The sequence below is a fragment of the Pseudopodoces humilis genome, chromosome 1, assembly GCF_049639895.1.
Source record: "Pseudopodoces humilis isolate 2021_Gansu_Grassland_sample_001 chromosome 1, ASM4963989v1, whole genome shotgun sequence".
NCBI lineage: Eukaryota > Metazoa > Chordata > Aves > Passeriformes > Paridae > Pseudopodoces > Pseudopodoces humilis.
The window spans coordinates 138,159,620-138,183,445 of record NC_142200.1 but is presented as its reverse complement, the minus strand read 5'-3'; the positions used below and the strand labels follow the sequence as shown (position 1 = coordinate 138,183,445).

General features: G+C 40.5%; 1 protein-coding gene across 6 annotated transcripts in view; it reads left to right on the top strand.

Annotated features, from left to right (window-relative positions):
• The window catches only part of NRP1 (neuropilin 1), a 122,778-nt gene that overhangs the window by 3,596 nt on the left and 95,356 nt on the right, over window positions 1-23,826 (top strand). For all 6 annotated transcript variants that reach the window (XM_088051848.1, XM_088051842.1, XM_088051836.1 and 3 more), the window contains exon 3: window positions 381-555. In XM_088051848.1, the coding sequence (XP_087907974.1) occupies window positions 381-555 (175 nt within the window). The remainder of the gene's footprint in view (window positions 1-380; window positions 556-23,826) is intronic.

The following is a 23,826-nucleotide window of genomic DNA, read 5'->3' as shown; positions in this document are numbered from 1 at the left end:
GGAGTTAATCGTTTCCCAGGAACCCCTCTTAGCCAACATTAACACGGTTATGGGGATGAAAGGTCTCTTAACAGTGTAAGAGGCACTGTTGGAGTGGGGAGGTTTTTTGAAAGCACACTGTTTAGGAATGGGGTGCCTTCTGCTACCTGCTGCCTGTCCGGCCACCGGATTTAAGGAAGGGGGGATGGAGAGGGAGTACTCTTCCCTCCGGTATAAAGTAGCACAGATGTCTTTAAAAGCAGAAGGATGCTGTGTTAGCCTGAAGGAGGCTGCGGCCCGGCAGCATTCCCACGGCAGTCTGTCGAGCCCGCTACCTCGGGCTGCGCTCGGATGCTTGCCGGGGGCACCGAGACCAGCCCACGTCTTTGCTTCCTCCGCAGACAAGTGTGGCGACACGATCAAAATTTTAAGCCCCGGGTACCTGACGTCTCCCGGCTACCCGCAGTCCTACCACCCCAGCCAGAAGTGCGAGTGGCTGATCCAGGCTCCGGAGCCCTACCAGCGCATCATGATCAACTTCAACCCGCACTTCGACCTGGAGGACCGCGACTGCAAGTGAGTGCTGGAGCCGCTCTGCGGAGCGCCACGGTGCCACCTGCCGGCCGCCGCGGGCAGCTGGGCGGGCGGGCTCGGCCGGGGGCGAGCGGGGCTGTGTGTGCGCGCTGAAAATGTCTTGGCAGCTTGCCGAGGTTTGTAAGCTGCGCCTGAGCCGCGCCCGGTGCGCTGAGAGCGGGCAGCGGTGGTGATGCGCCGAGTCGGGGTGCGGTTGTGGTGAGGCACCTTTTGTTGGGCCGCTTGCTTTTTTAAGTCTCTTCTTTGAGTTTGAAAAAGGAGTTCCTTTTCCTTTTGTACTCCCACGAATACAAACAGCCCATGGAAAAGACAGGCTATTTATAAATTTCCAAATCTTAACGCAGAGTTAGTCTGGCATTTACCCTCACCCTTCAAGGGACGGTGGACTGGAGAGCTGATAGTCATATTTCCTTCTTTCTGCTTTTTTAGCCAGTAGCTTTTCATTCCCCTCCTCCTGCTCTCCTGTAGTACCCTGAGAGGAGGAAGGAGAGAGCTGAGGCTCCCTTTGTCCCCTGTCCTCGCATTCCCTTTTAGCACCCGTTCCAAAAGTGAGGAGGAGAATCGGAACCTCCCAGAAGCTGTTCTCCACTTTTCCCCAAATCTGTAAATCTCACAGCTTGCACAAGGCAACATATGGTCAGATCATTCTCCTCTTCAACATGCCCTCTGAATTCAGCCTGCTTGTTGAATGAAGAAAATATTTTAGTGATTCATTATTTAAATATTTCTGGAGTATCATAGTTACTTAAATATTCTTGTGTATCATAATATTTTATCCCCTACTGATAACTGCAATAGAGTTGCTGTTCTTTAATGCTACCAATCAAGATTTTCTCTGCATGTCAGAAAGATTAAAGTCAATAGCCAGTGGTGTTTGGTATTTCATGGGAGTATACAGGATTTGGTCCCAGAAAATGATGCTCACTTTATTGGGAGTGGTTGTGATAGACCATGAGATGAGAGTGTTTGACTTAGGGAAAGAGAGCAACTGTATTCAAGCACTTAATTTTTACCATGCACGCCTTTGTCCTATTATTTAATGAATTTATTACTTAGATCACGATTATTGTTTTCTCTTAAAATGAAGTTTTTTGTGATGCTTTGTGGTGCTTAGTTTCTTTTTTGTGGTACTTTATAACCACTTATAGATCATCATTTCAGTGCCATAGTTGAGTGATAAAGCAGGAAAACCCTGTGCTTATAAAATTAAACTTAGCAAAAATGAGTTTTTGCTGTGGTGTTGGAGCTGCAGCTTGTATTCACACCATATGTTCACACGCTGACTTCCCATTCTTTAATTTTTAATGTCTTGTACTCAGGCAATGGTTCACTTCTCTGTGTCTTCTCAATACAGGTTTTGCTTTCATTCTGTGGAACACTGCTAATGCTTTGAAATATTTGTCATTAAAATCTTTGCCTCTTAGAGAGAAATTAGGAAATTAAATCAAGCATATTTCAGTGTCAAATCCTTTTTCTCCCTTGCTAGAATGCATGTTTTTTCCAACTCTGTAAAACCAACATGGTCTTTGGCAGCAGTAAAATGGTGTACAGCATACAATTATTTGAAGAACAAGTAATCTTTGTGTCACAGTGTTGTGCTAAACAGTGCTAGACTGAGCTGAACTGGGTCCAGGGAAAGGATTGACTCCCTCCCTCTGTTGCTTCCTTCTCAGTGTTCATTGTCCACTCTCCCCACTGCATTATTTCTGCCCCTGAAATGGAGCCCAAAGCAGTAATGAGATGGTAGTGGGTGGAAGGAAGTCTCTCAACAGGGTTGTTTGCATTGTTTTTGCAGTGTATGATGGTGATGACTTTACCATTATTTCGTCTCTGCTGAAACACTAATTTTCTAGGCTATGCTAAATTACTCAGCTGCTACTTCATTTATATTGAAAATTGCTCTTTTTAACTTGAGAGGAATTGTATTTGTGCAAAAAACCCACAAAGCCTTAGGACCAGAACAATTATTTCAGCAACAGGAATTTGTCAAAAATCTCCGTGGTCTGAAATTTCAGCATCTACTTAAAAAATTCGCATTCCTTCTACTGAGTATTGAATACAACGGGCCATTAATGTAATAAATGTATCACAAAATTTTTTGTTTTCCAGCTAAGTACATCTTATTTTTCTAATATGCTTAGCTTATTAGTAACTCAGTCTGCAATCTAGAAATGTGTAATTTAGGTTACACTCTAGTTTATTGAAAGGTTTAGCACTGGAAATTAATAACCACTTAAATATGAAATGCAGATAGAAAATGAGAGATAAGGGAATTCATGTCTGGGAACAAAAAATGTCCCATACAATTAGAGTAGACTAGAGAAGATTAGCTTGCTGGCCTAGCTCCCAAAATCCTCTTTATAATGCTGTTCATTGCAACTTGGACCTTAGTTAGCATTGAAAACAGCTTTAATAACAGGGACCCTCTGAGCCCAGGAAGGGAAACACTTTGACTTTGGAAAGGTTACCTTCTTGTTCCATAGTGCCAACTAGAAAATCAAGAGGCTTTACCTAACTTTAAAAAATATTGCTTTACATAGAGAGCTGGATGTATTGAAATGTAAAACTGGTGAAAGGTTGATTCTCTGAGGAGAATCAAAAGTAGCACATTTAAGCATTAGCTGTTACTGAAGCTGTTCCCAGTTAGTCTCTTTGTATGTTAGGGTTTGGAATTAATTTAGGAATATGCCCTTGATTTACCTACTTATTATGCTATGCTTTAATGAATAAGTATTTCTCAAATGACTGCTAATAAAATTCATATATGTATGTTTTTCTGACAATCAGAACCATTTGAGTTGTTTTAAATTTCAAGTAAACATGGTTAAAATTCCTTTTTCTCTGGAGGCATTCCAAAGGACTCAACTTTCACAGTTTTGAAGAATAAAGATACGCAAATAATTAAAAATATGTTTGCACAAGCTAGGTTCATGTAATAAAGAATCTTCTAGACAGGACTACTGTACCAGCATTATGGAAATACTGGGTTTCATGAGGAAGTACACAAACACGTCGACCACAGATTGTTATCAAGGATGTATATAATGAAAAAATTCACAGTCTCTTTTTAGCATTTAACTCTAATGAGTGTTCCTCTTCAGGAAGCCAAGAAACAGAAATTATTGTTGTACTTTAAGAGAAAAGTAGTTTCTGTTTGCCATTTTGCCTTCTGTCAAGCAAGTCCCAATAATAAGCATGCATTCTTGGAGTCAGGAACATGGCTAAAACGAATAGAAGAGACAAAACATATGGCCACATATTAGTTAAAGTGCTCCAGTGTTTGTTGCATGTGGTAGATGCTTTTCAGCACTTGGTGCAAGCTGTACAAATCTCGTGTTGCTGAAGTATCCTGCTGTGTAAATGTAGCCATCTTGAATCTAGTAAAACTTTATACCTAGATAATAAACAAGAATGTCACTGATACAGTACTTTGAATTTATGGAACTTTTCCGGTTTCCCAGCAATGCACACTATCAGCATGATAATTTATAATGGTTTGTGACAAATGTTGCTGAGCAAAGAGGTGTGTGGTTACATTCAGATCAGATGTCATTATCTAGGGAGCAATAAAAATTTCACAGACACTAGGTTAAAAACATTAAGAAAATGAATGTGAAGCTTCAGAAGAAAAGGGCTTAAGAAAGGTGGAGGGTTGGGTAGAGAAAGCCCAACAGTGGTTTCCTTACTGACAAATTATTAACTTTGTTGCTAGACTTGACTGTATTGTTTTACAAGGTTTTCATAGATATGCCACAGCACTATTATTTTAATGGCCATCATTTATAGATGTAGAAAATAAGTATCATTCTTGATTAACACTTGTGGATTATATACAACAGTGCTGTCAAATCCCTCAGAATGGAAAATTTGCCCATTTTGGGAAAATGCAAGTTATAGGAGAGTTGTCATAGATAATTACTCTTCATATTGCAGTTACTAGGGATTAGTTGCATGGATGAGAGTAGAGTTGCACAGAAATTGTGGTTAGTTATAGAATACAGAACAAAACATAGATATGTTTGTTTATATAGAAGAAAATGGCTCCTCCAGATCCTTGGATAAGGAAGCATAGGTATTCAGACCTACAGAGTGAAAGTACAGCTCCACATAACTGCCATAGCCCTTAATGATGTTAGAAATTCATCCATCCATTTTATTTCTAAATAATGTCAATGGATTTATGCTACAAAACTGTAGGTATAACAAACTCAGGCTGGTAAAATAAACAGGGGCAAGCAAAGTCATGGCTCAGCCTTTCTTTAGCTTCTGCATAGTTTAAGCTTTCATTTGCTTTTGTCTAAATCCTGGTTCCTATTGTGCCATGCAGCGAGGTCTGCTTTGCGCAGGCCTTGTGCCTCACGTTTGTTCCTTTGCTCAGAGACGGTTCCAGCCCTTTGGGTTGATGGGAGTAGGAGTGCCCATGTCCTTGCTGCCCACCTGCAGAACCACCCATGGGCCATCCTGCTGGGCTGCCTGTTGAGCCTGTCCAGAAGGGTTCTGCCATCAGCTGCTGATTCCTGACTGCCCCAGGTGCACCTGGGGCCTGGACAGCCCTGAGCTGCTCCCACAAACTGCCCCAAGGACATCTCAGGGGTAGAGATACACTGGACCTGGTGCGGCCCCACTGCGTGTGGGAGCAGTGGGAACCTTGCCCTCCACTCCCACAGAGCTGTCTCCCACCAGTCTTGATGACTGTGGGGAAGGGTTTGGTGCAGGCCCTATAGCTTGGTTAATGACTCTATTAGTTGTTTGGGCAGCAAATGCCAGTCAGAGCTTCCTAATTCCCTCTGTCTGGCCACCATGGGGCTCGGCAGGCAGAGAGTTCCTGCAGCTGACAAGGCATGGTGAGCAGCAGAGCAGCACAGGAACAGTTGTCCAGGTCTGTGGAAGGCAGGGGATGTGTGTGCCCACTGCTGAGCAGAGAGGTCTGAAAGAGCCAAGGCCTCTGAGCTTTCCAAAAGAATATGGCTTGACTGGCTTGGCCCTATCAACTAAGCATCAGCACAGCCTTTTAGTGGATTTCAGCAGGACAGAGTATCCAGGAGACATGGGACTGCTTCCCCCTCACTGCTGAGGGCAGCTGGAAGGATGCCCACGCTCCCCTGCTTGCTCTGAACTGGATTCACTAATCCACACAGCCCACGTGGGGACTCACCCCACCCTGGGCTGCACTGCCCAGGCAGTGGGCAGTGACCTGGACATTTCTCTGTCAGAGCCAAAGTGGGATGTAGGCACCAATACACTGGGAAGGCCATACCAGGGCTGAAGAGGCAGCATCTTATCCTTTTTGTCTCACTCAAAAGCTGTTTGGGGTTACCAAGAGATTAATTGGAAGTACTAAAGGGATGAAGTGGGCCATATTTCATTCTATTCCTAAAACAAGAAACAAGTGGTTTTGGCTTAGTTTGAGATGAGTTGTTGCAGCAGATTTGGGGACCTTGTGGTATCTCATGTTTCTGGGTGCACTTCGAGGGCATTTCTCTGCTCTATATAAAGCACATGAAGGGCTTTCTCAGGGAGCACTCAGCTAGACCCAGGCAGCCCTTCTGGACACCTCTGCTGTTTGGTACCCTCCATAAGGCCACAGAAAAGGTTTCTGTCAAGGAAAGGAATCAACTCAGACCCCGTGCAGGATCAGGGAAGCAGAAAACACTCATATCCCAAAAATTTTTCCTTAATTTTAAGATTTTGCATTATGAAAGTATATATAATGTTCTCTTTGCCACAAGATTCCACATGTATTTTCCCACACAGATGCAAGTATCTAAAGATAAAGATGCTGTTATTTTATTGTAGGGACTTAATGAGAGTTAGAAGAAGTTGGAAATTATATTATTTTTCTGATTATACAGTCTAATTAAACAATTCCTTTGGTTTTTATCCAAGCAGTTAACTCTTGCAAGTGTCTCTATTGTCAAACTGTTTAACAGTTTGTTCTTTTAGAGTAGTGGTTTGAGTTTGGGTTTTCTCAGGAAAACGTATTAGGAAATCCATGGTCAAACTTCCTGGCCATAGCTAGGAGTCTGTGCTGGCCTGTGTTCAGAGCTGAGGGGAGGGATGCAGAGCCCAGTGCACTCTGTGTATAGGTGCATCCCCTGTCACAGGAAAGTCTTGACTTGGGTCTCTATACAGTAGCACATGAAAACTATAAAACCAGTCATATATGGATATTTTTTATTACTCTGAACACTTAACCGTGAGGAGAATTTTGTCTAGATGCGCTATGACCAGATGCCCTTCAGGCAGGAAAAAGTTGAAGGTCAAATATGGATTCCCTTAAGCCTAATCCTTCATCCTTTCTGCGGACACAGAGAAACAAATTCAGAACAAAGGTCTAAGTCCTTTCTGAATTGAAACCCAGAGTTGTTTGAGTTAGCTCCATGAAACTCTCAATATGTTTTCGGTCAACCCCACACTGCTCTTCTCTCCACCCTTCTCTCCTGTGCTAATCTAATTGAAACAAAAACTTATGTGTTTCTGTTAGTTTCTTAGTTTCATAATTATAGTTTATTGCAACCTATAGCATCAGATAATTATTTGATAATTATGATACAGAGATCTTTTTACAGCTAATGCAAAACCAAATTAAATTATTTTCTATTGTAGTATTTCCAAAGAATGAAATTATGTCTGAAGCTGGATATACATGCACTCACATGTATATGTCTAGGCTTATATATCACACCCAACTGCTTGGATATAAGCATATGTTACTTGCACCTTTTTAGGGCTGTGCATTTATACGTGTATTTATGTCTGTGTTATAGATTCCTTAGTTTATGCAGAAGTTCCTAAAGTAAATCTACTAATTAAAGCACTAATACCCATCTTAAGGCTGATAATTAGGTATAAAGAGAAAAAGAGACAGGATTAGTGTTCAGATCATGTTCCAAATGCCTCTTAATTGGGTGTTTGTAATCAATCCTGATTGCAAGAGGCAGTGGTTTGGCAGAATAAAGAATGGAAAAGGCTTAGCCCTACTATTTTCCAGTTAGTTGACTTGGCCATAGTATTGTAGGACAGGATCCAGTGTCAAACAAGGTAATTTTGTCAGCCTTAGCAATCCTTATAAAACATTTTAAAAATGTTTTCTAATGATATTTTTTCAAGCTAAAAACTCTCAAGCTAGAGAGTTATTTTTATCCATAATCTTAAAAATTGTTTTCAAGTGAACTACAGGAAAGACTTTGTTCTCCTGGCCTCTATCCACCACTGACTTTGGAAATCATGCCTGAGTTCACTGTGGGTTTTTCATTGCATTGACCTTGGTACTTTTCTCACCAAGCCACAGTTTTCCATCATAAAACCACACAGCTTGGTATAATGATTATTTCTTTATCCTGAGTAACCAAACAATTTTTTAAACAGGGTGACAGATTTCCCTCTTGCACTGTGGGAAGCAAGCACCTGGCCATTTCCAAATAGACTTCTAATGAACTTCCTGAAGGAGATTTGAGAGAAGTTTAATAAGTCACCTGCCAACTTTTTGGGAGCATAGGTCATTTGCTTTTCTGTAGGAATTCACAAAAATGTGAGAATAACCCCCTTCCCAAGTCCTAAACTTCCATGGAGGAAATTGATTTTCATGGGCAATATCAAAGGTTTTTAAAAGTGTAACCTCAGAAATCAAATTTCTGATTGTTTCTCACACATAAGGTACTGTGAAACTGTGATCTGCAGAGCTGGTTATGAACTGTGTGAACTTTATAATTATTTAAACATGATCAGATTGTGCATATTTAGACTCATCTTGCAGGTTAATATCATTATAAGTATTTTATGTAATACTATAAAATGAAGAATTTAGATGGCACAAAAGGACCATTGAGAAAGTATCTCCATATGTGGAAGAGACACCCATTTAATGTGATGATTTCTTCCAGAAGAAACTATGCACATCCCAGAAGCACAATAACCAGCTGTTGTTCAGGAGAAACTGGGCAGTTGTCTGCTGCCTTCCACACTGACGTGGAGTTGCATTGGCCACACGTCCCACGCCTCCCCTAGATACAGATGGGCTGAGCCTCATGCTGGGTGAGAGCCTGGGTTCATCCCTTCCCTACGCTCCCAGCACTGGGGCTCCCAGCACATTTGTGCTCTGGGCTGCTCTGTGCCCATCATGTCATGAAGATACAGCCCATCAGAGCTGTGGTGTGGGAGTGGGATTGGAGCAGCCCACTGCAGGTGGGGCAGGACTGAGCTCACATCTCAGCCCTGAGCTGGGGCCATTCTTTGAAAAAAATATACTGGTAGTATTTTTCCCTTTTTTTGTTGGTTTTTTTTCTTACAACACTCCTTATTAAATTGAAAGCTGGTAACCTAGAGAAAACTAGAGGTCTATTCACACCAGAGTGATTATTCTGCCTCGAGCTTTGAGCAATGCTCCCTCAAAGCCAAAGTTTTGCTCATTCACATAAACAGTCACAGTGAAGTCAATTAAAACAACAGACTCACTTGAGCAGGGCTAATGAGTAGGACATACATTTCTGGCACTACACAAATTAATAATTGCTTTTTATAACAGTGGTTTTCAGATGTTTGCAGAGAAATTTACAGTAGATCACCATAAATAGGTTATTAGCTCTTCTCCAGCCCCTAGGTCTTACTAGTGAATATTTGGACAAGTTCCTAAGTGCATGAGTAGGAATCAAAGTTTGCCTTCTTATGCCAATCTGTCATTAAGCCAGACAACTTCTACCGACTTTCTTCTGATGTATTCATCTGTATCAAGGAAAGCAGATCAGCAATTTAGAAAAGGTTTAGCTTGATCACCATGTAGAAACGCAGGCTACACTGCCTATTTCCATAGTGATCACACCACTTTGCCAAATGCAAAATGAGAGGCTTACATCCCTCATGCTAAAAGCCCTTCTTAGAGGAAATCCTAGGCTGTCGCTTCATTTGAGTAGCTTTAGCTAAGTCTAGAAAAAATATGCAAAGGTAGTTCTTAAATAAAGACTCTTTTTTTTTTTTTTTCATGTTTCAAAGTCATCTCCATAATCTGTTTTGGAGACAGAGGCATAAGATATATTAACGTGGAAGGCATATGTTCTGATTGCTGAGTGGTTTTTGACATTCCCAGAAAACCCATGGGACTTTGTGTCACAGTTCTGTAAACTTTATCTATTTGTATATTCTTATCTGGGCCTAAATCCAAAACTTCTTTACATGCATTACAGCAGACAGTTTTGGTTCATCTCCTTGTGTTCCAGATGGCAAGCAGTTAAATCAGGTACACATTTTAACCACTCCACATAGTCTAATGCTCTAATGCATTTCAAAAGTTTTCCAATGTGTTCTTATAGCACACAGACAATAAAATGTACATATATAAAATAGATACAGGGCTACATTGAGCTGTGAAACAAGTGAAGACAGCTCCACTGATGCCAGTAGAGCTGCACCTGTTAATAGCTTGAACACAAAATACCATAAGTGTATAGTATTATGTTCCTTACTGGTTTCCATTTTCATTTATTCTCCACAGCTACACTAGATGATGGCCTTCCAACAGTATAATAGTCATCTTTATCTCATTTCTCTGACATAATTTTCAAGCTCCTTATTACTGTTGAACAGTGTAGCTAATAGTGCCCAAATTGCTTCTCATTCTTTTCATTATAGTAAGTCATTATTCAAGAAACCAGTGCTGTTCATCCTTTCCCACACAAATAGCTCTCCCCAAACTAAACTTAAAACTTACCTCCAAGCGCCAGTCTCACATTTGCCAATTAGACTCCTTCTACCATAATACTTATACTTTGCACATTTTTACACTTTTTTACTAACTGTACCTGTGTACTCCTTAGAATTTTAATCTTTCTCTTCTAAGCCTAGTCTTCATGCACTGATTTTTGCACCAATTTAATGATTTCAATTAAGGTTTTGTTTGTGTATAGTTAAAACAATTCAGCATGCACTGGGGAATACATGTATTCTAGTATAAAGATGTCTAATGTCAGTAGTTTTGCAGAATAAACCTTGCTAATGTCAGTGGTTTGCAGTAATGACTGTACTGCTTTATCTATAAAGGTTTCTAAACTGGTGAAGCTATAGTGCCTGTAAAAACAGTGTATAGACTTACTTCTGTGTGACATAACTGGTCACCAATGCTAGTAGAGGATTTGAGATCCTGCATTACCTAAATTTGTCAGCAAAAGTTAATTGGATTGCCTTACTGATTGCAAGTTGCAAATAGCAATATAGACATAGATGTGCATACTGAGGGCCTTCCTGACACATCCATTTTCTCCCAGCTTTTAGTCTTCAAACAAAAGCTTAGCCAAAGTGTCTAAGCTAAGCAGTTCCTCTGCATGCTGTAACTTATGCTTTCCAGGAAGGTTTTTTTTGAACTTGTGTTACTAGGCAGCTACATAAATTACTGTGGTGTGACCTTCAAGCACTTCACTTACTCCATGGAAATTATCCATATGCACACTCTCACCTTGTGATCTTCTATATGACATGCAAACTTCTTAGTTATTCCTCCCCCATACCTGAAATTACAAAGTACAAACATGCTCATAGGTGTAACCATCGCTCATCTGAGGCTCTGAAATCAAACTCTGAGTACTCTGAAAATAAATGTCTGATCACCAGGTAACTTTTGCATGTCCCCATATGCTCAGCATAGAAAAGAAAGTAAATCCTTCCTTTCAACATCCCAGCTTCAGCTCTTTCTCATCTGAGAGATACCAGATAATTTTGATTTAAATATGTAAAGAAAGAAAGCTGTTTTTCATGGACTGTATTCCTAATTTGTTTAAAGATCATTCTACCAAACTTAGTAGAACCCCAGTGATTTATATCAGCTGACTGAGGAGCTGACTCTACACTTCCACAGCTCCCTAGAAATTCTCAGAAGAAAGGTCAGTATTGTAGCTGAATAAATGTTAACTCAGAGTGAAGTCAGTTAAAGTTTTGCCATTCATCAGGATTGCACTTTAATACTTAGGCAGAATGGGTAGGTCTTCTTAAAAGTAGATGAAATAAAGACCAAAGTAATTCTGTATACGTACAAACCTCTCTTACCCTAACATCTTTAAAGAAATGTGTGTGGGATTGGATGCTCTGGTACTGGGACTCTTTATAGTGCTAACTCTCTCCTACTACTTGATCTTGGGACCGTCAATCATCATCTTTGTGCCTCTGTTTCCTTAGAGAGCACAATATTTCTCTGGTTTTCAAATATCTGAGGATGTGCTTATTAGTGTTTGCAAAACCCTTAGAGACTGCTGGTGGAAATGTAGAGCAGTATAATAGTAATTTGCCATTGTTTTGTGTTGTTCATCTTCTAGCTGTTAATTTTTTTTTAACAATATACTGCTATGTAAAAATGCATGTGACAATCTTCTGATGTTCAGAGAGAAGTGTTATCCAAACAAAAATAAAGAATAGGGCTCATGCTCACAAGAGACACATTATCCCTGATGAGGAGAATCTGTAACAGACATGGCACTAAGTCAAAACTGTGCAGTAAACAGCATCCAAGTGCAAGCAATTTCAGATGTGTGCACATTGCCAGTACAAAACCAGGCCATTCTGCACAGGCAGAGTCCCCCAAGGAGCAGTGAACCTCGCAGCAGCAGCACTAATGGCTGTCTTCTCATGTGCAGCAGGGGAAAGCAGCACTTTAGAGCCGCTTTGGGCAGCTGTTAAGTTATTCATTCTAAACTTACTTCTATAAAGCTGTTATTGGGTGGAAGCAGATGACACAAAAGACTTTAGACCTGTTCTGTCTACTCTGGGGGGAGCATTCCCCATTCTTGCACGTAGGGTGTGCAAGACTGTTTTGACTTCCTCCAAGTCAATGACAAACGTTCTCCCCAGTCTTGTTTGGACTGAAAAAAATTGGTTTAGGCCCCAGAAAACCCTTTTTTTAAAGAGCGCTTTAGTGGTGTCAGTGTTTCTTGTAGGATTTTTCTCAGTTTGGACATTATTTTCCTTTCAATGCACACTATTCAAAGGCATTTGAACTGCAAGAATGATAATGAAATAAAATCGAAAAACAACCAACCACAAACAAAGCCAAAAAACACCCCACAACCATTTTCTGTTAGAGTACACATAATGCATGAGGTACTGTGCTGGGTCATCTGCCTTGTTTCTTAACCTCCTTTCAGAACATTTTAGGCTGTTTTATGGTTTACTTGTTCCACCTGATGCCTTGTCCTTCCCTATCTCCTCTCTACAGGTAATGTGAAAACTCAGACTCTCCTCAGTAAAACACAACAGTTTTCTTTATTAATTTTGCAAATTTTGGACATCATAAGTCAGACCTCAAAAAATTGTAAAACTTTATAAAATTCCTTGTATCTCAAAAATAACTGCTGGTTCCTGTTTCATTTTTTATCAAGTATATTTTGGGTGCTTTCCTCTGCCATAAATGAGAAATTTGGCAATACCGTGATATCAACAGCTGATGCTTTAAAATATGCAACCAAATTTCATGCTACTCATGCTAAAAATGATGAGAGCTGGTAATGTTAGATTCTTCCTAAAGTCACAGCTTCCTGATGCTGTTTCTGTCCTCAGTCATAGCCCTGAAACTCACACTGAAGGGAAGATTTATAGAAGAAAAATAGAACCAAAAGGAAATTGAATTGTTCATTTATATTTATTTTACTTCATGACTATGTTTCTTCTCCCCTCACTGTATGATCAAAATTTACAGAAATCAAAATTCATCCCCAAAAAAAAATACTGAGTTTAACATCCTTTTCTCTGAGAACACATGAAATAGCATTAGGAGTCAAATCGTTATGGTGGCTACATATTTGCTTGGCTTTAAAGCCAGATTACACCAATGAGAAAAAATTTGATTGAAAGGCATTAAATACCAGGACATGACTTTTGGCTCAGGAGGAACCTGATCTGTAAATTGCTGGCATGGTTGGTACAAAGATCACACTGGCTGCTTCAGGATCCTTTTCCTGTGCCACAGCTGTCTTCTGCCAGTCCTGCTTTAGACAAATGAGGTGGACTGACACAGAAGAAACTTGCTTATGCCATGCTCTTTTATGTGTTGTGCAGGCTTATGTTTGCAGGGGATTGTTCTCATTCAGATATTACACAAAAATATGGTGCAAAGGAGCTAGCAGTGACATTAAGGGGCCCATCCTGCACTTAACTATACCATTTTTTTGTCAGCATGTTTCTAGTGAAGTAAATGAAGTTGTGGCCAACCACTTTGTATGTCCTTAGTGGTTTGGATCTTTCCCTGCTGCAGTTACAATAACTGCAGTGGGTCTAATCTGATGTGCACAAACTGAGAAATGAATGCATAGCCCTAAACTCAGGGGCTGTTCTGAAGACAAAACTAATTTTTGAAACGTTTTTATAAACTCAAGGAAATCTTAATGTCTTTATTCTGTTACTGCTTTGCAATAATAATCCCAAACTGGCCTGGGAGCTATTACTCAGTGAGCACTGGCCCCTTGAAAGGTTTCAACTTGTCAAGTTTAGCCATTTTTTGAACGCACAGAGGAAGTCATTAAGGCACATCAGGCTGCTGATTGCTATTAAACTCTGCAGAGACTTCTGTGCAAAAATCAATGCCATAACAGGGCTACAAGAATCTAAGAGGTGGGAAAAGCATTTCTTTACCCTCTGGTAACTCAAAAATGGATTAATAGACTTTGAAAAACCTCAAAAAAATATCACCTATAAGCTAGGGGCCAAATGTAAACCTCTGTGACAAAACAATACAGCTCAGAAAGCTCCAAACATGTGAAAATGGGTTTATAATGGAGCTGTCACTGCTGTAACCTCAATTGTATATTTCTGTGCTGGGGAAATCTCATACATCTGCACATCTACGCATGCACGTGCTTATTTATTGTATCCCAAGGAACACTTTTTTGCTGTATTGCCAGTAAGGAACCCAGAGGGAAAATGCTTTTTTACTAAGGTATGATCTTAGATAGCTTTTGGCAGGAAAGTACTACAAGAATTTTCCAGATGAGTTCCATCTCAGCATCAGAGAAAGTGTTATTTAGATGACTGGCTGGTTTTGACTGGCGGGGTTGGGGGGTGGGAGCTGCACTGAAAAATGCAGCACAGTTGCAACAATTGCTAACAATTGAAGATTTTTGTAGAAAATATCTTTATCATGGGAAAAACTAGCTTAAACCACATTAGGAAATTTTATTGTAAACATCTACTGTATAAACCTGGCAAAGTCTATTGTCTGATTCTGGAATGTCTTAAATTCCAAGTGCCCAGTTCTCTTCCCCCACAAAGCAAAGGGGAAGTATTCAATTCAATTTTTGTCATGACTTTTATTTTAATTTTGATGATAAAATGTCTTTTCAATTTGATATTTTTCTTATTCTTATATGAAAATACAATTTTACTGGTTTGTATTAGAATTGTTTCACCCTCCCTAGGAACATTTGGGTTGGAAGGGACTAGGAGGTCACCTTATCCAACTTACTAATCAAAGAAATTGTGTTTTATTTAATGCAAAAGATAAAATGAAGAAATCGATGTAAACCAAATGTTTGTTTCCATAAAAACAAAGATCTAGTTATGATGTTTCAGAACTTTTATTTCACTGACTATCCCAGCCTTTCTGCTTTAGCCAACACTAGTTTATCACTAGCTCTGCTTAATTTTAATATTTTAGATCATATGTTTTTATTGAAAATAAGGTTCCCTTCTGGTCTTTTTTAAAATACATGGAGGTATCACGTGGGGTTGGCCTTCCCTAGGAGGAGGGCTGAGGGGTAGGGCACAAGCACGTCCCTACACAGCAGTTGCAGGGCCCTGTTGGGTCATGGTGTGTCCCCTCAGCTAAGCCCAGAAAACATTTTTTAAAGAAAGAGCATGAAGATGGGACACCTCAGTGTTAAGGCTCAGGGCAGGCAGGACTTAGGACCAAAATAGCCAGCTTTGGTCCAGGTGTAGGCAAGTTTTTACCGAAGCTCACAGGGCTGCAGCTGTCTGACCATTTCCACCTTGTACTGAGGACTTACCACTTTACCTCCACCCATGGCAAGAGCATGGGGTCGTGGCTGCAGCGAGCAGGGCAAATCCTCCCAAAGTATCTGGAACCAAGACTGAGATCTGGAGAAAAGGATCAAAAATAGGCTTTCTCTTAAGGACTGTATCAAGCCCAGTCAATGGAAAGGCTTTTAGCAAATGAGTTGTTAGAGCCTGTTGTAGTGTGTATGGTCTGGACCAGCTGCAGTGAGGGGGCAGATTGTGGAGCATTGCCCCAGCATGGCGCTGAGGAAGGAGGCTCCTATATTCTCATTATAGCAAGGGAAAATCCACTTTTCTTACATGGATAATTTAGAAGTTATGAATCAGCCTGTTGTTTTTATTTCAGCAGAGTACAGACAAGAGTTGTGCAAAATGAGGCTGCTGCCTGTCTGTCAGGCAGCTGTAGTTTTTTACCCTGCAGCTTCTTTTAATGTGCATTCTTGGCAAATTCTGAAGAGAAGTAGTCACAACTGTGCGCTCAGACGTTAGAACAGATCTCATTCCCTCGCCATTGAGCCTGGGACTTCACTCGTGCATCGTCCCGTGTCTGATGCAGCCATAAGCACCCTGACCCAGTAACCAGAAAACTGAATTGGTGTCTAAGTTAAAAGGCACTCTAAAAATACGCTCTTGAATCATCTGTTTTTGAAAAGAAATTAATATTTTCTTACAGTGTATCTGCTTTTCCCAGGTGTTAAATAGACCATTTGCTATCTGCTGGTCTTTAGGGTTTTTTTAAGTAGGTGTTAAAGGCTATTCCAGACTAGCTCTACAGGGTTTTAAGGCATGAGAGACAGTTACCTGCAGAAAAATGCCCATCTCTCTCAAATAATTAGCAATTATCTGTCAAAAAGGCTTCTGAGCTGACTGCAGTAAGAAAAATACTTTTCATCTTTGGCTTTTTTGTCTCTCTCCTTCTCTCTCCTCTTCGTCTCCCTCCCACCTTTCCCCTAACATTTTTTTGAGCAGCCTTTTCCAAAGGAAACACTGATGAAAGTATCTTTCAGTGCCTGAGCAGTTCCCTCGGACACCTCCTCCCTGTCCACCCCTGAGATTGCAGGAGACATCTGCCTTTGTACACACCATGTCAGCGTCCTGCAGAGACATTTTATGTTTGTTGCTTCTCCAAAATAAATAAGAGCAGCACACACGATGCAAACTGGCTGTAGACATCCCATTGCTAATAACACAGCTACACTGGTAATTGCTAATAATGATGCAGTATTTCAGCATGGGAACACTCTCCTAGCTGCAATGTGCCTGAATATAGCGACACAGATGGTAACATTATTGCATATTTCTTAGTAGAAGTTGAAATTCTGCTGTGGGAAATAAAAAAAAGCAACATTCCTACATTTTGTTCCAATTATTTCTTTAATATTAGCAGCACTGGCATGCTTGATCTGTGAACTGTGTCAGTGCCACCTAAGGAAATACCAAGAGGAGTCTGCAAAGTGAAGAGAAGCAATTGTTTCCACTTAGCAAAGGAAGCACTTAGATGCTATTTGACAGAATTGCATTTGCCTTCTTTGGCAAGGATGACCCATTTTGATCACATGCAACAGCCAAAAAACAGCCAATTTGCAATAAATCAGACTTTAAACATTTTTGCAGCTCCTAGACTGGTTCTGGATCTTGTCTCATGTACCAGAGTTCCCACATCTGTACCTCGGTTGTCTGGGTGTGCTTCACTGCATTTTGCAGGCCACAAACAGCAGGAACACATGGTTTGTGGGCCAGCTCCTGGGTTTCAGCTTCCTTTGATGCCTGCAAAGTACGTGCTCCTCTGGGAATGCCTGACATCCTCCCTGCTTACGTGCACAGCCACTGCAGCACCCTAGTGAGTCCGAGCCAGTGGAAGCACACAGTGCTACTTTGGCCCGACGGCAGCACGTTTCCTTTGAAAGGTGTTTGGAGAGCTGTGGCAGCATGTCAGAGATAAGAGAGGCAGGAATTGGTTGTATTTGCCAAGCGCCTGCCTTTGTTGGCTCTGTCCACGAGAGCAGCTACCCTCACTTTCGAACTCTCTGATCTTGCTGCATGTTCATCCACAAAAATTGATAGCTCACCCAGACCTGGAGTGTCAGGACCAGAGTTGTCCTTCCTGCCAGATTAGGTCATATCATTAGATCAAAGTCCTATTATGCCATTTTACACCACGTGGATGCACCACCAGCCAAGTTTCAAGTCCCAAGCACAGGTGTCTAATAACTGTATGATGCACACATGAAAATTAGAGCTGTAAGCCAAACTTCCTATCTTCCCCCAATGTTACACCTTTCTCATCCACACTTACCACTGCATTTCCAATTTAGATTTCAGAAGAGCTCATGTTGATGCTAATGTTCAAACTGCTAATGTTTGAAACTATCCTACCTGTTGTTCCTTTGCAACTTTTAATCTTCATTTGGCAATTCAAAACTGCTCTTCATGAGGCCCTTTTAAACAGCTGAGAAACAGTCATCTGCCAAAGAGGCTTTTTCCTGGCAAAAGGAGTGCTGCCCAGTACTAATTTCGTTGTAGGGGGAACATGTAGCAGAAAACAGTGTTAGCACCTGGGTAGGAAATAAACACAGGGTATTTTGCTGCAGAGTTGCTGCGTAGATGAAACTGCAAGTCATAAGCAGTGTCATTTAAAAATAATAAAGCATAAGCAAGTGTCATTTAAAAATAATCATGATAAAAATGGTGAAAAGGCATTGAAAAACACATTATTTCACTTAATTCATCTGCCAAAAAAAATGTGTGTGTCCTCTAATCTGAGTATGTGGGGTTTTTCTGTGGCTTATGGAGTAAAAATAAATCCCATCTTAGGACTGATCACCAAGATAAATCATTCTTTCCAGGTGCCTTTATCTCTCTCCCCAGACTACCAGGGGATAACTAGCTCAGAGTATCTCCCTGGGTTTTAGACAACTATTATAAGGTGAAATAAATTCCACCCAAAATCCTCAGAAATGGCTGCCCTAAGTGGACAGGAAAGCTGGCAGACTTAGATAGCTGCTGGAACTCATTTCTGTTATGGAAGACACAGAGCTGATTGCCAGGGTTGGTACAGTATTGCCCATGTCAATGAGGTAGAAAGAATCTTGCTACTGTTGTGAAATTTTTGTTGTGTTACAGGCTTAGTGCACAACAAGAGGCATAATTGGTTTACAAGTGACAATTAAAACAGAAAATGAGCACAAGACCTTTACGTTCTGCTCTTATAAAAGTGAACTTTTCCTCAAGAACTGAAACAGTTGCAATCACATAAAATTTTTAAATCACAGGGTGATGTGGTCACTCTGTCAGACTGTGTTTGCTCAGGCAGTGTTACCTGCAGCGCCCCTGGCTTGGCTCAAAGCCTGTGGGAGTCTCGGTGGGACAGACAGACAGACCTGTGCTCGCTGGTCTGTGCCGTTCCAAGTCACTCCTGCAGAGCACAGGCACAGTGGTCAGCAGGTAGAGATCTTCTGTAGCAAAAATACGTGGTACAACACACTGATAGGAGCAACATCCCTGAAGTGGAAGGGAATGGAAAGAAAAATACTGGAGAATAAGCGTGCACAGCACAGGCTGCCTAGTTCAACAAATGTCATTAATCCACTTAGACTTCCTCATTCTTTTCTCAGCACACACTCAGTCCTGTTTAACATATGCTTGAATCCTGCTTAATATAACGTAGCCAACTTACAATTAAGCACATGCTTAGTAATGGGCCTGAATTAAGGCCCAAAATATTCCTGCTATAACACATGAAACAAGACTGTTTCCATTAAGATGGAGCACTGCACGCTAGGATTTGTAATCCCTACAGACCACACCACATGGACAATGAAGCACAATGAAATGCTTCTGTTCAGAAGACTGTTCATGTGCATCCATTTGGGTCTGAGCTCAAAACTCTTTTTTAATCAGAGTCAAAGCAATGAGTGTCTTAGACCAATATATGAAACCCAAATCCTGAAGTTCCTGTTGCTTCAAAACTCCCACAGATTTGAAACATGCAAACTGGATGCAGTTCATGGGTTCCTGGCCTATTGCCAGGGCAGTGTCCTCCAGGGCAGTGTCCTTAAGTTTGTGATGTTTTGCTAAACCGTAATAAGTGGTTCTGTTTAAAATTTGGGAAAAATAGAGGACTCTGCATTTTCACTTACTGTCTGATTTGTTGTCTCTACCTTGTGTAACTGGAATAGGGTGGACTTGAACACCAATAGGTTAAGCAGTAACAACACCAGCAATTTCTTTGGCTGAGGCTTTAGTCTGACTATGGACACAATGTTAATCTGGGGTTGTTTTGCTTTTTCCTTAAATAATATTTTTATTGAGCAAGAAGCGGATGTCAGAATGGCCTTTTGATCAGCTAAAAACAACTGTGTCTCTAAGGGAATCTTTCCTGTTTATTTCATGCTGCTGCATTTGAAAAATGCTAGCCTACAGTAGAGCAAGACTCCTTAACATACAAGAAGCAGGGCAAAACAGGATGAGGCCAAAATGGGAACTGTATATCTCAGGAACTTGGAAAGACAGGAAGTTACAAAAGAATTAGAAATTCTTGATTAAAAGTAAAATTATACCAGCTTGTGCAAGAGGATAATGACTTTCAAATGTCAGCCTTTGTGCCTGTTCATAATGATAAAGCTATTAAACTATATGTACTGTTCTTAATTCCATTTCTCATGGCAAGTAGATCCTAGGATCTATAACTATTCTGTCCACTAAAATCCAGAGTATTTCTTCAGTTGTATATTCAAACAGTAGATTAAAAGGAGTGATACCTAAAGCAGAGCCAGCCAGGACTGCTGCACAGTAGTTTAAACCACATTGGAGATTCTGTTATAAGACCCTATTTTCCAGGATTTAAATATCAGCCATAAAAATTCACTCCCAGGATAAAAGTCAACCACTGAGTGAATATTTAAACCCAAATTATTAAAATAGAAAGGCATAATTTTTACACTTAAGAAGTTTCATGTGTAAAAAAAGAAGCTCTTCAAACATTTTTAATAGATCTGTGACTGAAAAGTAAATCTACTTCAAAAATTACCTCAATTATAAAATAGCCCTTAAAGCAGTTAGCGGTTTTGTTATTTCAGAAAACCAGTCCTAATAGAGATAGTCACAAAAAGTTGCACTATTGAGCCTGGTCCAGCTCTGGCTTGCAAATGGAAAAACCTCATTTGTTTCAGTGAGAATTAGATCAATGCTAACTTCCTTCTCAGGAAGTTGAAGTCTGGAAGAAAAACTAGGAGCTCACTTTTACAATCTCTGTGCTTGTTAAAAGTGTCACCTATAATATCAGCAAAGTTACCTCCAGAGGGAGGAAGACAAACACTGTGCTGGTGTCACCATTGGTGCCTCAGCCTTACCAGCATTTCAAAGTGTCAGTGCTCCTGATCCCAGGCTGTGGGATGGTGCTGCTTCCAGACCAAAGCTGCCAATAACATGTTTCATAATTTTAGGCACATGAAAACAGGAAAGCTATAGAATAAATTGCCATTTCAAGATGGTTCGATGTTTTTGGTGAGGAGATATTATTGGCAAATTTTGCAGCAGCTTCTGCAAATCTTACCCAGCAGGTGGTATTTATGGACTGTTTACAAGATTTTCACATATGGCAATTTAAAGAGGTTTGTAACTTTCATGCTCATCCATCCAGTTTATTTATTTTGCAAAAATCCCACTCCAAAGGTCAGCTATGTTCTGTCTGTCTCAGCAACTCCAGGCCTAGGGAAAAATGTTGAATGTAATCTCAGCATGAAGTAGTTATACAAATGTGCTTTTAAACATGGTAGAGATGGTTTTGTGTCTTATTCTCATATATCTTAGACTGTGTGTCCCTTGGCTTTACACATCATTTAAATGAGAACACTGTTTAGCACCTCTTTCACATTCAAATGATGTATTTGTGCTCTTTTGTGTGGAAATGTCTGTATATTTTCAACACTTCTCAGTTCATGTGAAAGCAGACAGGAATAAACCAAGGAGACAAAGATTATGTCAAAGTGGCTGAATAATACTGAAATGATCATGATGCATCTATTCTTCTTTTCAAAATCTTCAGAATAAACCTTTCTTTCCATTTTCAGCTTTCAGCCAGTGGGGGGAAATTTATTTCCTACTCTTCCAGCCTGACACTCTGCTCATGGTGTTGGGTTCCTACCTCTGATCCAGCCGATTCATGCCTGGAGGCCAAACCCTGATATTGCCTTTCCTTCTTACCTGACAGCAGAACAGAATGCCTTCTCTTTTCCCTACTGCATCTTATCCATATAACTGAATAGATCCCATGCTTAGTAATAAATTGCAGGTGAAATTATGCAAACGCAGCTGCTCCCGTCTGACTGATTCATTTTGCAGGTAAAAGGCATGCTTGCACACAGGGAAGTCACAGATCAGCTTTTTTATGTATATCCTAAAAGTCACTGTAGCTGGGAGGTACTAAGTACCTCAAAGTTATGTTTCCTGTATGTCTTGGTTAAACCTGGCAGGGAGCAAAACACCACACAGCTGCTCGTTTGATCCTCCCCCCCACCCAGTGAGATGGGGGACAGAATGTGGGGAAAAAAAGTACAATTTATGTGTTGAGCTAAAGACAGGTTAATAAGAGAGAAGTGAAAGGGAAAATAATAATAACAGTAACAGTAATAATAACGTACAAATCAAGTGATGCACAGTGCAGTTGCTCACCACCACTGACCAATGCCCAGCCAAGTGCATGCAGCCACTGGCCTGCTTTCACTCTGGTTTATAAACTGAGCATGACACTGTATGGTCTGGAATATCCTTTTGGTCAGCTGGAGTCAGCTGTCCCAGCTGTGTCTCTTCCCAGTTCTTGTACCCCCAGCCAACTCCTTTGTCAGGTGATATGAGAAACTGAAAAGTCTTACTTAGTGTAAACACTGCTCAGCAACAGCTGCAAGATCACTATAATAATAAAGATCAATATAATTCTTAGCTTAAATTAAAAATTGAGCACTATACAACCCACTAGGAAGAACATCAACTCTACTTAGTAAAAGCTGGGACACTATTGAAGACCAGTTATAAAAATTCAACTAATACTTGAATAATTGAATCTCTCATTCACAAAAGCAATATGATTACAGAGAAACTATTATTTGTATAATGTATGATTTGTGATATGTATGTATAATCAATTGTAAATTATGTGTTTTTCAAACATCTGCTGTAGTTTATTGTGAGTCTATTAGAGGATATCTAATATCCAGTGAGAAATTGTGTGTAAGTAATCCATTACCTCTTTTCTGTCAGGACAGCCCTGTAATTCAAACAGAGGCTGTCTATCCTTTTTGTATCAACCTTCTGGACTTGAGGATCTGAAGCTTTCTGCTGAACTATCTTGAAAATACATTCACATTATTTTCATGTCTGCCATAATAAGCCTGGTTTTTGACCAAGGGGGCAAAGCAGCTGTATGGAATGCGAAAACGGGCACAACTTTAAAATATGCATTAGTTCAAAGTCATAAAAGAACATTCTTAGAAAAATAAAATCCATGTCTTCAAGTCAAAGTCACAATTCTTATTTCCATCAGCTGCCTGGTAATATCACAAGCACTATTTCTTCTAGGAATCCAACCCAGAGTATAGATTCCCCTTGCTCTTAGGAGATAGGCATACCTGCTTCAGAAGCAAGGTATCTGGTTTCTCATAGGACACACAGGGAGGTTTGCAGTTTCTGGTCTTATGTATGAGTTTTGTCAAACCACCACAGTTTATGAATTCCACATTCTTCACTCAAGGAATTCCACAATTCAGCTGCAAGGTATAAAAGCAGCTATTAAATATAGCTATTAAATATACCTACTGTTACATGTTTATAGGTGCACTAGGAGGACTTGCCATGGGCTAGACCTCAGCAGGTTAAATTGCCTCCACTTAAACTAATGGGTCTGTGTCAGTTTTCAACTCTAGTGGAGCTGGAGTGGTGGGACAGGATGGGATGCACATCCTACAAGCAGAACCAGAAAAGCTCTGTGAGAAAGACTTGAATGTATTTTCCAATTGCAGATCTCAAATTGCTCTTTAGGAGCTGAGATTCTCCATTCAGTAACATCTTTTCCCCTCCTGACAGCAGCACCTTTGTGATGCCATGCCCTCTGCTGCTAATGTCTAAAGAGTTTGGCTAGATGCCAGAATGGAGAGTGTGGTTGCAGAGTGTGGATTTTTTGGGTTCCCTGTTGGGCAAGGTGTCTTTCATGGTCCTCTGCCCAGGACAGTTGTTACACGTCTCCCTTGGGGCTTCTGGTTTCAGACACAGGGC